This window comes from Gorilla gorilla, chromosome 8, assembly GCF_029281585.2.
Source record: "Gorilla gorilla gorilla isolate KB3781 chromosome 8, NHGRI_mGorGor1-v2.1_pri, whole genome shotgun sequence".
Lineage (NCBI taxonomy): Eukaryota > Metazoa > Chordata > Mammalia > Primates > Hominidae > Gorilla > Gorilla gorilla.
In genome coordinates, this window is record NC_073232.2 from 117,116,296 (window position 1) to 117,131,379 (window position 15,084).

A 15,084-nucleotide genomic window follows, 5' to 3' on the forward strand; every position below is an offset into this window, starting at 1 on the left:
ATCAGGAAAAATGCCCGTGAGAGAAAGTGGGAAAGGAGCCTGAGCAGATTGGGACAACTGCTGGGCTAAGATGGAGATCTGACACCCCGGTGAAGGAGATGGGTAAGGAAGGAAGGCAGGCAGGCAGGTAGGCTGGCTGGGAGCATCTCAGACTGTAGTGAGGTTCTGTGGAAAGTTCAGCAAGGCTGTTAGGGGATCTTAGCATCAATGTCACCATCAAGGAGTCCTATCACCCAGGAATGTGTCTGCCTAGTATTCCTGTTGCTTGTAACAATTGGCCAGGAGCAGCTTTCATGGGATGTGGGCTTGGCAAGATGTTGCAATGGATTTCAGAGCACAACAGCTGGAGTGCTTAGTCAATTATGCTTCCTGCAGGTGGAGATCTGAGAGGCATGTTCTCATGGCAGCTACTGAGAGGAAGGAGAAACTAAGGAGAGTCTAATAATATTCTCTTGAGTGGTTTATCTGCAGAACGCCTGCGTCTTTGCTCATGATGCTTCCTCCATGTAGAAACACTTCAGCATTCCCTTTAGCTAGTTAGTTTCTACTCTTTGTAGGTATTAGTTTGGGTTTCACCCTTAGGAATCCTTCCCTGATCTCTATCTAGTTTCTGTTTTTGGTGCTTCAACATTCCCCGGTTTTCTCTGCATTCCCCACCACAGCACCTATCAGTCTATATGGGAATTGCCTGCTCATTTCTTAGGTTTCTCCCCTACTAGACTAGACTGTGAGCTACTAGAAGGAAGAATATGGATCTTTTATTTCTGTATCCCCCATGTATAGCCCAGTGGCCAGAATATCATAGTCATTTAATAGAGGAAGAAAGGAAATGATGGAAGGAGGGAGGGAAAAAGCGGAGTGGTCCAAGCTTTGAGTAAGGAGAAGGGTTTTCCAGATCTAGTGGTTAGAAGCTCTGCTAATTAAGTGAAACTCTTACCCTCAGCATCTCTTTCTTCATTCTATGTAGATTTTGCACTTTTTAGAGGCATGTCCCCTGAAGGCTTGATGTTGGGGAAAAATGATTTTGGAGGCATGTCCTCTGAAGGCTTGATGTTGGGGAAAAAATGAAATGGTCTGACTTGCTCCTGCAGAGCCTGAGGTCGTCATTCTGACTCATTCCTAGTAGATCAGTTTTGAGCTTTTTTACTTTTTCCAGAATTTGGCATGGCCTGCACATAGCCTCCCATGCTTTTACACGGTGACTTTAAGAAGGACTTGGTACATGAAATAAGGTCAAATGAAGAGCAGAAGAACTTTGGGGTGTGTGTGTGTGTGTGTGTGTGTGTGTGTACCATATATACTGATTCAACAAACAGAAATTATCTGGCAACTTGCTAGACACTTGTTGAGGCTATGGATAAGTTTATTTCTCTGTTAGTCTCTGGCTTTAATAAATGAGGAAACTAGTTATGAATGGGAGGGGCAAAGACCTCTAAGTGACTGTAGAGAACAATTCTTTGCGTGGCTTCCTCACTCCTTGCTGTTGTGCTGTGGTAATAAGACAGGTAGCTTGGTAGAGTCTACTGTTCTACAAATAGCCATGCCACTGGTGTGTGCTATTAATACATACTCTTTGATTTGTGCTGTGGTAGGTAGTAGGACAGGTAGCTTGGTAAATTCTACTGTTCTACAAATGGCCATGCCATTGATGATGTTTCTTGCCAACCTGCCATTCCTCATCGCAGAGAAATTGAATATCCCCGTCACCTTTGGCACATAATAGATCATATCCCTTGCCTTTAATTTTTTTCTTGGTTTATATAGAAGAAATGGAAATGGGGCTGATTGACCCCACAGAGTGCTGGATGAGAATAAATCTCAAAGTGAGCATTTTGTTGTTAGTTAAGTGCCATAAAAATGTGCAATATAATGGCTGATTATTTTTCTTTAATCTTAAATGGATACCTAGAATGGGAAAGTCCCATCTCGGTAGCAGAAATTCATTATCTCGGAAAGAATTTAATGGTTGCTGTGAAAATGAACTGGAGGAAGTTAAATTGTGGAATGGGAAGGAGCTGAAAAAAGTGAAATGAGTTGTGCTTTAAATTTAGATAAACACAATTATGTGTAACTGGATTATCACGCGTGCAGGCAGGCAATGTGTATTATGCACCTGCGTTTTGATTAAAATCGATTCAGGTGCATGCGCTTAGCATCCTTTTAGATGTGGAGCTGTGCCTAAGCCACTGCCCAGATGCATGAGAGGCAGGTAGGGCAACATCTGATAGCCAAGTCCCCAGCTAGAGAAAGTGCATGGGAACAGACTGGTCAGCCCAAGATTGGTTAAGAAAACCACCAACTGGATTACTGGTAGCCTCAGCTCTCTGATACGTCCAGCTTCCTTTTGGGTTACTTAATATCAACTGATGTCAAGAAAGTGGTCATGGAGTCCAGTGGGGTTCAATGATCTGCTTACTCCATAGTAGTGGGGGCAGGTGATACATGGTCGAAGGCAGATGGTATCAGGGGATGTTGGGGAAGTAGGCCTGTCTGCATTCAGGTATTTATGCCTGCCAAGGCCCTGTTGATGGAAACACAAACTCTCTTTGAACCCCTTTTACAGACAGAATCAGGACCACTTCCCTTTTACCCTTTTAGGTCCAATTCTGTAAATCAGAGTCATCTCTGGATCAAAAGCAAGCCTATCATCTGATCTCTGGGTGGCCTTGGTGGTGAACAAAGCCAGCTGGCCTGCGTCTGACCTTGAAGGAGGACAGATGTGGAGAAACAGCTGTCAATAGCCAATTAATTCCTGTTGGCATGTTTTATTTCAAATGCAAGCACTGTCAGGATTAAAATAAATGCTACCAGTTACAGGGATGCATTAAATTAATAACTTTTTCCCCCTTGCTTGATCCTATAATACCCCGCAACTCAATGGATAAATACTAAGCCCTCCTCTGGGTGATAGGAGATGCATTATATATTGTTACACAAACTAAAGTAAGCTTCCTTTTTTCCCTCCCTTTGTTCCTCTCCTTTGCCCTTATCCCCAACCCCTTGCAGGTCATACTTATCCTGACGAAGCTGTATGACTTCAACCTGGGCAGCGTGACTGAGAGTTCACTTTGGAGGTAAGCAGATTAGAGATTCTTAAGGAGCCACCCTGGCTTGGCTCACATGACAAACACAAGCTAAGCAGTTGGGAAGTGTGGACTGGAAGGAGCAGAAGGTAGTCCTCTTCCTGGAAGCTCATGTTAATGCTCCAGGTGGAACTGATGGCCCCCAACTGTGAATTCCTTTCCTGCTCTGCTTGTCTCTTTTGGGACCTGTTGCAAATACACCTTGGCCCTCTCATTGCTTCTGTGCTTTTGGAGTGTCTCATTCTACTTGAAGAAGGTGGGGCCTGGCTAGAGAGATCAGATAAACATGCACGAGTAGAGGTTCTTGATTAGGAAGCCTGCTGTAGGAGAGATTCTTGTCCTGGATGTGAGTCTTGGCCAGAGGACTGTCTCCAGCCCTTTGCATCTGTTAGATGCTGTGGTTCTTGAGAAGGCAGTATCATGGGGACAGATACACATGGGAAGAGATACAGATACAAGTCCGCATGATGATGTTCTGATCCCCAGGCAATTTTGCCTTCAGGGGCCCCTTGCCCCATAAAATAATATTAAAAGGTCTGTTTTACCACTGCATTGGTATAAAGACAAATACATTAATATCACATATTAAAACACTTGTTTCAGCCCAGTTTATTCTTTCGATTTTAAAATAAAACACTTTTGGGGCCTCTAAGACTATTGTGAGCCTAGCTGCTGTACCTCTTGTGCCTAGTGGATAAGTTTGCCCTGTTAACAATGATTGTGCACACAGGACGAGGGAGAAGAGGGATGTGGGTGAGTGAAGTTAGAGAGAACCTTAATAAAGCCATGAAACCAGGAGTTTCTCAGGACAGGGAATGCCCGTGTGTTACACACACTTACGCCTATACCTCGTCACGTACATATGCACACCCATACGACCACATTGACATGCAGTCACACTGGTCGACAGCGGGTCGTATCAGTCACTGGGACTTGGTGCTTCACCCTCTCTGCTAGGTCCATGAGACTTGAGGTGTTGTGTGTTTTCTCCCATTTACCTTGTGATGTGTCAATACTGGGCAGGAAGCTGTCACAAAGAGCCATGCATCTGGCTGCATCATCATCCCTACTAAGTCCTGACCTGAGGGTTTCCTGGGGTTTTGGAGCAGAGGGGACTGGGGTGTGAAATGCTTCTTCATCTGACCTGTTTGTTTGCAGAGAACTAGGCAGCTTCTCTCCAGGGAAGAGGGAGCAGTCACAGTATCTATTAAATATTTAGGGGTTAATTGCTCATGTCGACTGAGGCCTGCCTCCATTTTCACAGGATGTCTAAAACCTAATTTTGCTGCTCAGTGAAAATTGGCGGAGGTATAAGTAACCAGCATGCCTCGAACAAATGAAAGCATGACTATTTCCACTCACACGGTACTTTCCAGGAAATTAGAACCTCAGAAACCTCCCTTCAAGCCCAAGCACAATGATGCTGTGTGATACTTTAAGCCTCATTCCTGTGGTGTCTGCTTGGTCAAATCATGAAACAAGCCAGAAAATTCTATCTTTATATTGAAGAACAGCTATTCCTGCTACTCCATGTTGCAGAAAAGGTTTGGCTATTTCTAGGAGCAGGCTAGGCAAGTATAGGAACCTAGGCCAGTTGCTTAATGCTAGAGGCCTTCAAGTTATGAAGGGTGTTTCTCACAATTTCAAGAGTCAGTGTATTATTCATCAGTATGTACAAAGAGACACTATATAGTTTGGTGTCTGTAAGGGTACCCTGGTGTTCAATTGCCAGGATTGAAGTCCCAGTTTGTCCACCACCAAGCTGTGTTGTTTTGGGCAGTTTACTTAATCTCTGTCTATTAGTTCCCCAGGGCTGCCATAACAATTACTACAAACTGAGTGGCTTAAAGTAACAGAAATGTCTTCTCTCACAGTTCTGGAGTCCAGAAGTCTGAAATCAAGGTGTCGTCAGGGCCGTGTTCCTTCTGAAGGATCTAGGGTTCTCCTGGATAAACCAGGACGACCTCATCTTGAGATCCTTAACTTAATGACATCTGCAAAGACTCTTTTTTCAAATAAGGTTCCATTATAGATTCTGGGGGTTAGGATGGGGACATATCTTTTAAGGGAGTTTATCATTCAATCCACTTCACTAAGTCTGTTTTCCTGCATATAAATTGGGGTTAGCACAGAACATGTCTTTGCTCTAGCCTCATTTTTCTTGCTATTCCTCCAACATACCAACCATGCTTTTCCTGAGAGCCTTTACACTCAGATTTTCCCTCTGCCTAGTGCTCCCAGGTGACAGGGCAGACACCTTACTTCCTTCCTCTCTCTGGTCATAGGTCACCTAATCATGAGGTCCTTCCCCAGGATTCCAAATTCCATCACTTGGCTACATTTTTTTTTGTTGGTCCTTGTCACCAGCTGGCATATGCTAAATGTTTACTTGCTGGTTTGTTTATTGTCTTCCCACACCCACTCATATCTAAGCTTGTAGAGAGAGGGAATTTTTTTCACTTTAATTCAGTGCTGTATTCTCGGCATCTAGAAGATTATTTGGCACACAAGAGGTGCTTAATAAATGTTTACTTAGTGAATAAATTAATGAATGGGCTGTTTTAAGGATTAAGTGAAACAAATATAAAAACATTAGTCCAGTAACTCACATGTAGGAAGTGCTTACTTAATTGTAATTGTTAATGATTGTCATAGCCCTGTGTTAGGATAGCATTTTCATTCCATTGTTGACTTTGTTTTTAAGGATTCTTTGCTGCAGAGGTGCATGTGAGGGAATTTATAAGACACCAAGGGGTGTAGTCTGTATTCTCTAGGAATTAGCAGAGATCTTTGAGGTTGAAGGTTGGGGGTTAGGGAGGGGAGAAGAGTGATTTAGAATGTTGTCCCTTGTGCTAGTTGGGAGGAATTGAAATACCAATTTCTATCTAGTCAAAGATATTCTTTATAGAAAAGATTCTCCAAGCTGGGTGGTGGCATGAAGGGAGGGATGCAGTTTGGCAAGTGGAGAAATGTCCCTACCACAGGGCAAAGTCCAGGTGAGGCTGGTCTGTGGAAGAGAATGGAGCCAGACAGGAGGCACAGGGAGCAGCTGAGTGCTGGACCAGGTCCGGAGGGTGTGGAGATTGACCAGGTTCACAGAAGGGGCCCAAGCAAAGGGAGTTACTCAGAGTGAATTTACAGATCACAGATTCCATATGGTGTGACCTTATGGGGATTTGGAAAGCTGGTGAATATTATGGGCTTTCTGTGTTGACCAATATCATATATGAGTATATTTTTGTGTTAGGTTTCAGGAGGTTCATGGACCTGATAAAGCCCCAGCTTAGGAACTGCTGGATAGAGTGTGACTGAGGAAAGGGACTGCTCCTAAACTTTCTGGGGGTTTCCCGGTTTGCTGGGACCTCATCGGGAGTCTTCTAACTTTTTACTGTCTTTCTCACGTATCTTCTAAAGATCTGTATCTCCCATTCTCTTTTCCTGTACTGATAATGATGTATTTTATAGTTAGAGCCTAGAGCAGTATGATTTCCCTTCCTAATACAGTGTGCAGACCAAAGAAACTAAATTAAATATGTACCCTTTCAGCTTCGTGATTCAGCCTAACATGCTTAACCAAGTTGAAATTGAATTCAGTGATCTTCTTCAGTGTTCTGTACCATCAAGAAGCCTGGAACAGCAGCTGTCATGACAAGATGACACCCCCTGTCAGGTTGCAATGTGATATAATTATTTGCCTCACTGGATTAAAAATTCAGAGGCCATCTACTTCTAAATAGACAAAAGACTGTTTAAAAGCATTAATTTGTGTAGCAGTATCTTGTGCCCTTGTGACATTCTTTCCGGAATATCTTGGTGCTCTTCTACTGGTGGTGGCCAAGGTTCTTTCTTCACCACCACCAGAGTAGTTACGTAAATTTGTCGTTTAGCACAACCATCTGTTGGTATCCCTTAGTCAAAACACACTTCACCTATAAGATATCATGTGTAGAAAGTTAATGAGGTTGGGGACTGACTTGTTTAAAGGACCCAGGGCTTTGCCTGAGTTACCTGGGTCATAAGGCTGAGATTAGGAGCACTCCCTGGCTCTTCATCTGAGCCTCCTTCCACAGTGTCATATATTCATTTTCAAAAATGGAGACTCTGCAGCTAGACAGACATAACCCTCCTATCTATGTCTCTTCCATTCCTAACAAATGTAGGCCATTGTCATGTGGTAGGGTGGTGCTATGGACTCAAAGGGAGGACCACATCTTTCTCATTTCCATGAGAACTGCATATGATGCATGCCTTGGTGCCATATTTATGCCCTCTGCACTCGTGGATGCGCGTGCATCTTTGCCTTAGTTGGTGGCATTCATGGTCCTCAATTAGGGAGGAAGGATGTCACTTTTCTCTGGAAGTGGAAACTCTGATAGTGCCAATTAATCCACTGCTTGAGGTTATTAAATCTTTACTTTTGAACATATGTCCTGGTGAGGATTTATGTTTCTGATTGGCAGATCATTTCTTGGACTCATTTCTGTATGTCTTGGACATGAGCCCTTGGACTAATAAACAAAAACTTTAAAGAAGTTTAAGTTACCCCCTTCTGGAGGGAAATGAGTTAGCAAGCAATTCTCCAGCTTCTGCCTGTCCATCCTAAGCATGACTGTTCTTCAAGGGTCCCTGACTGATCAGCTTCAGAACAAAATATACATGGTAAAGGAACTTCAGGTGTGAGGTCACCACAGGTATGCGGTCCCCACAGGTGCAAGGTTTCCACAGGTGTGAGGTCTCTGCAGGAGCTCTCCTCTGGCTGCTGGTCTAGGGTCTTCACAGAGCTAAATGAATTTGCAGTTGTCTAGGCATGAGAGGAAACAGGAATCATTTGCAAAGAATGATCCCTTCAATTGGTAGACCTTGGTTCTTCACCTCTCTCCTCTCTTGCTTTATTGCACCCACCCTTAGCCTTGCTTTATTGCACCCACCCTAGTAGTATGGGAGCCGTTCTACTATTAGAAAAGCAACCAGACTGCACAGCCATTCTTCCTGTATGCCTGGATTCAGGATGCAGCATAATTGATTATGATATATATGGAGAGTACGGATTCCCAGGCACTTCCTGCTGGAGACCTTCCATGACCCTCCTTTCTGGGTGGGAGGCTCCTCTTCTGCTTATGGGTAGCTTTATATCCTTACACCATACTGGTGATTTGTTCCTAGCCTGTGAACTTCTCAAGGGCAGGGACCGCGTGCCGTAGTTGTTTCTGGATCATTGACAATGCTTAGCATTTCAACTATACTAAATAAGGATTTGGAGACCTGACGAAAGTTTTCAATAGCCCCAAACCAATCCCAGCACCAGCCCCGCCTTGCCGTGTCCCTTTCCATGTATTGAGTTGTCTCATACTCCTGCCACTTGGGGATTCTGTGACTTTTCATCTGGTTCACAAGCTGTTGTCTGGACCACTTATTTCCTCCTTAATTGTTCTGTCAGTGACCTTTCTCGGGGATGCTGCTTTTTTAAAATAGAAAATGGAGACCTTTTGAATTTATTAATTTTTTGTTTGCCAAGAAAACCCTGATAATAATTGCTAAGACTTCCCAGAAGTTATTAGTTTACAAATTTTAATGACACTCATGATTTATTTATGCACTTCCCTCCCTCTACAGCTGCTCACCCCAATTCCTTGGTGGAATTCCTGCTGAATCTGAGTGAATTAGTGGAAACAAAACTGCAGATTGGAATGACATTTTTTGCTAGGCTGTTAATTAAAAGCCTTCCACCCCATTCGCTAGGCTCTTTATATGTGAGGTCCCGAAGGCTGGGCTGATATAAGCTGTGAAATCCTCCGTCTAAAACTGGGACGGTCTCCTATTTGTTTGCTGTGGTAATCAATCTGGTGGAAACTCCTGAATGGGTCACAGAACTTTCAATTGAACCTATATTAATCGAGCACCCATTATGTAAGCAGCCCTGCACTCATTGCTGGGAGATACAAAGTATGTTATGCTTGCTATCCTCAAGGAATGTTTCATTTGGTTGGAAGATAAGATGAATGTACATGGGAAACAACAGCAGGCATATGCAAGAATATATACATATCCACAAAATACAGTGCATTTTGCAATGACTGGCTGTGCTCTAGAAATACTTATATGTTTATTATTACCACCCCGCTTCATTCCATAAAAAATACAAAACAATTCTAGGAATGAATCAGAGAAGAGAGCAATATGGCAAATATATTTTGTTTTGCTATTTAATATATTATATCCTATTTTTCCATTGGGATGTGTGAGCTTCTTAAAAAGAAAAACAGCCAGGCGTGGTGGCTCATGCCTGAAATCCCAGCACTTTGGGAGGCTGAGGCCGGCGGATTACCTGAGGTCAGGGGTTCACGACCAGCCTGGCCAACATGGTGAAACCGTGTCTCTACTAAAAAATACAAAAATTAGCCAGGCGTGGTGGTGGGTGCCTGTAATCCCAGCTACTCGGGAGGCTGAGGCAGGAGAATCACTTGAACCCGGGAGGCGGAGGTTGTAGTGAGCTGAGATGATGCCACTGCACTCCAGCCTAGGCAACAGAGCGAGACTCCATCTCAAAAAAAAGGAAAGACTATTTCAGGTATTGGTAGTTCCCATGGTTCCTAGAAACACCTGGTGACAGTGGGTGGCATATATAGTGTTTAAAGGGGGTAGGTCTTGGATTCGAACAGCCTGGATGTGAACCCGAGCTCTATTGCTTACTAGCTATTACACCTTGAGCAATGTTTTCATCTCTTTGAGCCTCAGTTTACTTCTCCATAAAAATAGAATGATAATAAAGTCTATCTCATATAGGTTTTGTGGAAATTCAGTGAAATAATGCATGGAATGCAAAAGTTGTCAGTGTAATCAGTATTTAATATAATAATTCTGGTTTGTTCATACCCTGTTAGCTCAGCAGCCTCAGCCAGGCTCCAGATGACAACTGTGCTAATACCTTTAGGAGGATGGGGTACAGAACAAATCTAGACTCCTAGGCACATCATGCCTGGAAATTGTGCATTTCTACTTGAGAGAGGATATTCCTGTCTTCCCCTTTATGTTCTCATCTGTGTTTGGCAAAAGGTGAAAGTTAACGTATTTCTTGGTTTTCATACACCAGATGCTGCTGCTGCTGCTGATTTGGGGCACAGGATGCAAAGTACAATCTGATTTTCAATTTCTTCAACACAGTGTTAACTCGGTCTTTATTGGTTTCCTTTTCATATAACTTTTGGAGGGTCTAAGCCCATTGAAGAGCTTTGCTATCTCCCAAATAATTAACATGGAAGGCAGGGTGGGGCCATGCATGTTTCTCAAACTTGTTGCATCCTCAGAATTACTTGTAGAACGTGTTAAACATCTAAATTTATGGGCCCTACCCAAGAGATTTCAATTTAGTAAGGCTGGTCATTACTCAGGAATTTATTATTTCAAAAGCTTCAGCCAGGTGCGGTGACTCACACCTATAATCCTAGCATTTTGGGAGGCTGAGGCAGGCAGATGGCTTGAGCTCATGAGTTCGAGACCAGCCAGGGAAACATGGTAAAATCCCGTTTCTACAAAAAATGTTAAAAAATTAGCCAGGCATGGTGGCATGTGCCTGTAGGCCCTGCTACTGGGGGACTGAGGTGGGAGGATCTCTTGAACCTCAGGAGTTCGAGGCTACAGTGAGCTGAAATCAGCTACTGCACTCCAACCTGGGTGACAAAGTGAGACCCTGTCTCAAAAAGAAAATAAAAGCTCCTTGGTTGATTCTGATCCTAGGTAGGATTGGGAACCACTGAACTCACCCAAGGAAGCTTGGGTTCTAGGCCCACCTCTGTTACTAATTAATCAGATTACTCATGCCATCCTTCTGTTTCTTCACAAATAAAGGTATTAGATGAAATGATCTTTTGAAACTCTTTCAACTCTGAGTCCACAGTCTCTGCCATACTGGGAAGTTAAACAGGAAGCACATACAGGATTTATGATACCCAAAAGATACCTTTCCTGAGCTAACAGCACTGCTTCTGAGCACAACCACCTTCTTTCATAAAATCTGCTGGTGAAGTTGCACTCCAAGTGTCAATAAAATAACTTACTCTGCTAACTTGCTGTTCACTGATGGATATTATCCAGTTGGCAGACATTAGCCAGAACACCTGTCTAAACTACTTGGTTTGAATTCATTAAACATAGGGAGCATCATGCAATCTATGAAAGTCTTTGTTCTGAGAAAAAAAAATAGAATGAGAAATGAGTTTGCTTTAAATATTGGGCCCTCAGACATCTTACTTTGCTAGAGAATTGAGAAATGAGAACACTGGAGAAGTAGATCTGGATTACAGATTTAATATTTTCCTGTTTATTATGGGAAAGAGGGCTTCTTTTTATGCCTCTTTTTTCTTCCACTAGGCAGGACCGCAGCGTGCATAAGTCTTGATTTTTGGCCAGTGGCTGAGAGAATGTAATACTTTTCTATGGATTGTGTCTGTGGATTGTTATTTTATGTTGTTTTCCCTTTCCTCCAAATGCAACACCATTTTATCACAATCTTAAATAACCCTGCCATTTGGATAAAAGGTGTGAAATTCTGCCCATCCCTGTCCACAGCCTGAGCTCTCTCTCATTTTCTCAGCAGTAAATTCATTAGCCTTCTAATGAAGTTAATAAGTGAACAGGATCAGACAGTCTCTTCTAAAATAACATTTATAGGTGGATGCATTTCCTTGCTCTCTAAGGTAGGCCTTAATTTGTTTCCCTGCCAGATGTCCATGTGTGTAAAACTGTGATAGGTGGGCCCTTGGAATGTGGTTTGAAGCCAAAAGAAAAAGAAAAAAATTCAACTCACACAGAGCCTATCTATTTTCAAGTTTATAGGAGAGTGATTTGATATACCCCATTCCTGCTTATATATATAATGACTATAAAGATTAGGTAGTCAAACTTTCATAGTTACTTTCTCATCGTTTGGTGGCCAATTACTTTATTGGACATAGTCTATAAATGTCACATTAGGAGTTTTCTGGCAAATTCCCTTGTAAGACCACTGCCCTAGACATTATTTGGGTGAAAATATGTAAACTGGTAAAAGACCTCTCCTCCCTGTTACACGTCTGTGAGATTTCTTTATAAGAATCACTGAACTTAGGAAGTTTTTTATATCTTAATGTTGCTTCCAAATGTTTTGTGCCCAAGTTAAAGCTAAAGCTGAGCTGTCTTCCAATACATAAGGTTTATCTTGTAAAAGATTCCCCCCTTCACTGCTATTATTCTCTTAAACTTGTATACTATTTTTAGTCATTGTCCACATGAATACGGGACAGTTCTAATATTTCTGGGAGGAATGTAAGGCCTGTGTAATTGAACATTCCACTTTGCAGACAGATCTGTGGTCCCTAGTGGGTTGGTGGTCAGTGATTTCAGATGTGGGACCCCAATCTGGATCTTCCAGTTCTCAGCAGCCACTTGTTCTTGCTGTCATGTTGGTAAGCATGCTTTCCTGGCCTTACAGATTTGGGAACCATTCATGTTTCATGTGAGATCTATGGCCGAGGGACTATTTTGGGACTAGTAGTTTCCTTGGATATTTGCCTAAGTGATTTTCAATTCACGTAGATTATGAGAATCACCTGGGAAATTTAAGAAAAGTCAGTTTCCTGGGCCTTATTCTAATCCCACTGAATCAACTTCTGGGGTCAGGATCTATGAACTTATAGTTTTAAAGAACTCCCCTCTTGATTCTGATGTGCCACTGATCCAAGGCGCTTTATGGCCATCTTTGCTTCTAAAATGTCATTTGCTTCTAAAGTTGTTTTGGGTAACTCACCCACAGCATACCGCCTTTCCCTCTACCCATCTTTCTTCCTTCTGGCTCAGAGTGATGAGCATAATCATTCATGCAGAAATCCATAGTTGCTCCCTCCTCTTTATAATGACGACCATAAAGGTTAATAATTGGAATGTGCTCTGGCACTTACTAATGAGCTTACATTCTGTCAGCATCAGGGCCGTTTAACTGGGCAATTAACATTGATCTTAGAGAGTGGTTCCACAAGAGAGTGGTCATGAGGTGCTGCTCCCCTGGAGTTGTGCTTGAGATAAGCCTTATGAGGGTCAGTTGGCCGTCAGGAATCTAGGTTCTGGTGGGGATCAGAGGACACAAAAACTGGGGAATAGGTCGGGTGCGGTGGCTCATGCCTGTAATCCCAGCACTTTGGGAGGCCAAGGCGGGCGGATCACAAAGTCAGGAGTTCGAGACCAGCCTGACCAACATGGTGAAACCTCATCTCTATTAAAAATACAAAAAGTTAGGCAGCCGTGGTGGCGGGCACCTGTAGTCCCAGCTACTCAGGAGGCTGACGCAGGAGAGTTGCTTGAACCTAGGAGGTGGAGGTTGCAGTGAGCCAAGGTTGCACCACTGCACTCCAGCCTGGATGACAGAACGAGACTGCGTCTCAAAAAACAAAACAAAACAAAAGCTGGGGAACAGTTTCCAGGTGCCTTTTGAAGGCTTTCTATTCATAAAGGTTTTTGGTTGCAAGTAACAGAAACCATTGCTAACTTAAGCAAGATATAGGATTTGTTGGAAGGATACTGGAATTGCCCAACATTTGGAAGAAGAGATGAGCAAAAAAACCCCAGTAGTGACAAAATTCTAGGAATCTCCAGCAACCATAGCAGCTGGATGTCATGGATTTACACTCCAGTGAGCTGCTATCAGATGACAACTGCCTCCTTTGAGGTTTAAATTCCTGGAAGAGAAAATGGAAGAGACCACTTGGGTCAAGGAGTCAAAACTTTAACTGTATTTAGTAGGTAAGAGTTTCCTGGCCCAGCTGGCCCTGTTGTTCATCTCTATGCATAGAGAGACTGGGATGATCAGCAGCAGGGCGGGACATGGTTCTGGGAATACCAGACATCACAGATACCACATGCTTCCTGATGGATTCTAGTGTACAGATAAATATGTACAATTTTAAAGAACATCCCTCCAATTATAATATTTATTTAAGAGGCCATCAGTTATTATGTGTCAGAGAATGTGCCAGGAGCTTTAACCATAAAAATACCACTTATAAAAACCTTGCAAGGGTTTTACCCCATATTGGTGGATGATGAACCCAAGATTCGTGCTCTCAGTGGGCAAAAGAGATGAAGTTTGACCTCAGGTCTGTAAAATGCCAAAATCCATTCTTGTCTCACTTGCCCCTTGCTGTCTCCCCGAATAGCTTTTAGCTCCCAGTTTAGTTCGTGAACATTGTCTCAGCCCTGGACCCTCATTTCCACATCTGTTCTCCTGAACCTTAGACAATGTACCAAAGTTTTAACAGTAGGGTCTTCATAAATGAAGGTGATATGATTGGTCAGATAATATCTCTGCAATTTTTATTTCTTGTAATGCCTCCCTCCCAACCTATCCCCACACTAAGAGATGCAAGTAGAATGCTCTTAGTCATTCACAAATTCTCCATTCTTCATAGGAGAGGTGGTGGGTGATTATAGAAAATTGTCTGGGATGAGTGTGCCATTTGTGTTCACACATTTTTAATGCAAATTTTATTGATATAACTGAATATTCACAGGCAGTTCTAAGAAATAATGCAGAGAGATATTGTGTATACTTTACTCAGTCCCCCTAGATATTTTGCAAAGCTACAATGTAATATCTCTAGGATATTGTCATTGATATAATCCACCAACATTATACAGATACTCTAAGGTTTAGTTGTACCCATTTTTTTGTGTGAGTTTGTGTGGGGGTGTGGGGAAGGTAGGTTTGTCTATCTGCCCTCATAGTTATGATGCTGAACTGTTCCATCACTACAGGAATCTCTCATCTTGCCATTTTATAATCACATCTACCTCCCTCACCTAAAACCCCTAATCGGTAAACCCTGGCAACGACTAATCTGTTCTCCATTTCTAAAATTCTATTATTTCAAAAATGTTATAGGGTCATACAGTATATAACCTTTTGATGCTTTTCTCACTTTTGTTCATTTAGCATAATCCCCTGGAGATTCATGCACTTTTTTGTGTATCAATA

At 42.6% G+C, this 15,084-nt stretch overlaps 1 protein-coding gene across 1 annotated transcript in view; it reads left to right on the forward strand.

Annotated features, from left to right (window-relative positions):
• SORCS3 (sortilin related VPS10 domain containing receptor 3) overlaps nucleotides 1-15,084 on the forward strand; it is a 627,364-nt gene that overhangs the window by 200,074 nt on the left and 412,206 nt on the right. The window contains exon 2 of the mRNA XM_055352055.2: nucleotides 3,007-3,074. Coding sequence (XP_055208030.2) covers nucleotides 3,007-3,074 — 68 coding nt within the window. The remainder of the gene's footprint in view (nucleotides 1-3,006; nucleotides 3,075-15,084) is intronic.